Below are 2397 nucleotides of genomic sequence, written 5' to 3'. Positions count from 1 at the left end.
CTACAGCGTGCAGCGTAATCAGAGAAAGACCTGACTTTCTGGCAGTATATTTCTGACTTTTTCCTCATAAATTAACCGTTTTAATCTGATATAATATATAAAAATAATTAGCACTGAGCCAAAACATGACCTCGCTGCATTAACCCTCGCCGCCTTTGACCTTGATGCGTTCATGTGCCGAGTTCGAGCCGAAAACAGCTCAGAGTGGAGTCTAGCTGCAGTGTGACTCTTCTAAATAAATGTGTAAATAGTGTGTGTAAATAGACACTGAGAAAATAAATGTACTGATTTTAAAACGCACTTGTGCAAACAACTGCTCACTTAAAGTAAATGCAAAAAAAGAAAAAAAAGAGCCTATTTCTTTCCCTTTCTCTGATGTCTCTAATCTGGTGTTCGTTTCTCCATCAGAACATCCGTGTTCGGACGGTTCAGGGGCAGCAGTATCAGTGTCGGTCCGGAGTCAAGTTTCGTGGAGATCTGGAGCAGCGCTTCATTCTGGTGGACTGTCAGACTGTGATGTTCGGGACGTACAGGTGAGTCAGCTCCTGCATTCATTCTCTGACACTTTTCAAAGCTCGGGTTTCTTGATTAGTAAGGGTTAATTTGTTATGCAGATGGGAGATTAACCCTTTGGACCCGCACACACTCATATCTCTCACAAAATGTGAATTTCAAAATCAGACTACTACCGATAATATCATCACATCCACCAATCGATCAATCAAATTTAGCCTCATAGAGCTAAGATTCATTAGACAGCAGATGATACGTCGGTGTGTTTTTTGGGTATTCTTGGTAACGTGTCGCCACTTTCTTTTTCAGCTTCACGTGGTCGTTTGAGAAGATCAACCTCAGCATGGTTCTGGTGATCACAGGTCAGCTGGTTAGCACTTATGACGAGGAGTTTCGGAGGCTGTACGCTCGCTCCACCGTCCCTGCAGTCCTGTCCAAATCACCCGCCCTGTACCTGAGAGACACTGTGCCTGTGCAGAGCCCCAACTCCAGCCAGCTGTCCCTCCACCAAATCCACACGAGACCCAAAGTGATGCACGGCATGAGGAGCGCTCAGGATGAGAGGCTGAACAACGCCGCCGTCATGACGAGGGGCCTGAGCGTGCAGGAGAGGCTGCATCAATCTCACTGTCTGGACACGGTGAATATGGTGCGAGGGCACAGCTATGGCGGAGAGCTGCAGAAGTTAAACTCCATGACTCGGCTGAGGATGGGGACCAAAGATATCCCTCCTCCCGAGGCGACTGGACTTAACATGAGAGGCGGCGGCGGCGGCGACATGCTGCTGACAAACAGGTTGTCTCAGCAGCACCTTCGACACCGGATTCGTTACGGAGCAGACCAGAATCTGATACCGTTCAACTCCGAAACTTCGCTCCACAGGTGGAAAATGGACGCGTACTTTGACGACAGAGACCCTTTAGATGCATCATGTGACGCGATATCCCCGTTGGCGTCTCCGTATAGTAGTCACACGGGCTTAAACGAGCAGCTGCTTCACAGCAGGTCGAGGGACATTAAGTCCAGGATGGAGGAAATGAGGCAGAAGAGGCTCAGTCTGCAGGAATACGCCAATCTCCGGCAGAGCCAAGAGTCCCTGAGGTCCATGTTTCTGGACAGATCAAAATATATGTCTTCGTTAAGAGGTCTGGACATGAGGCAGGGTGTCGCAGAGTTAGACCCAAATGCTCAAAACGGTCTGGAACCGACAAACCACAAAGACATTGAGACAAACAAAGACGGCGACATAAGACCACAAACTTTCACCGACGGCGTCCGCTCTGCCTCACATTACGATGTCACGGCGGCTCCAGATCGGAAGACGATGCAGACGTACGACTGGCACGAGCCTCTTTCCAGGACGACCTCAGATTTAGACATGAAACTAACCGATCCGACGCTCAAACTCGCACACTTGCAGCCCAGCGGTCTCCAGCACCCGAGAGCGATGGAGTCTTTGACCGAGATCCCCGAAGAGAAAGAGGGTTCACGAGTCAACAGTTCGGACTCGGCTGCATTCAAAGAGGGAAATGAGGAGGTTCAGAAAGAAGAGAAACCTGCACCAAAGGAGAACTCCTTGAAATCCAGTTTACCTGCAGAATCACGGCGCCACGATCAAGCCAAAGACAGCGCCAGCTCTACGGGTGAGGTCCAAAGCAACGTGCAAGTACTCGCTCACCCCGAAACCAAGAGTTTAACCCTTTGAAACCTAAGAAAATTAGCTTGATTTCTTTCAAAAACATCAGAGGCCGGCAAGCAACTTAATAAGAAATGGCCCGAAATTAGCAAGAAATTGATAAGACATTAGAAGAAAATGACTAGAATTTTTTTTTTTTTTTTAAAGTAAACAACAAAACAAAAAAAAAATTTAAATTACCTTAAGAA

The 2397-nt window shown here is 47.7% G+C and overlaps 1 protein-coding gene across 1 annotated transcript; it reads left to right on the top strand.

Moving 5' to 3' along the window:
• Positions 1-408: 408 nt before the first annotated feature.
• Positions 409-2179, top strand: LOC121966939 (protein FAM83B-like; the record flags this gene model as incomplete). The annotated part of the gene is made up of 2 exons (XM_042517008.1): positions 409-533; positions 823-2179. Coding segments are annotated over 2 exons (1482 nt in total), but the record flags the coding sequence as incomplete, so codon positions are not given.
• Positions 2180-2397: the final 218 nt, after the last annotated feature.

This window comes from Plectropomus leopardus, unplaced genomic scaffold (assembly GCF_008729295.1).
Source record: "Plectropomus leopardus isolate mb unplaced genomic scaffold, YSFRI_Pleo_2.0 unplaced_scaffold26378, whole genome shotgun sequence".
NCBI lineage: Eukaryota > Metazoa > Chordata > Actinopteri > Perciformes > Serranidae > Plectropomus > Plectropomus leopardus.
The sequence above is the reverse complement of the archived record's forward strand: the minus strand, read 5'-3'. Positions and strand labels throughout refer to the sequence as shown.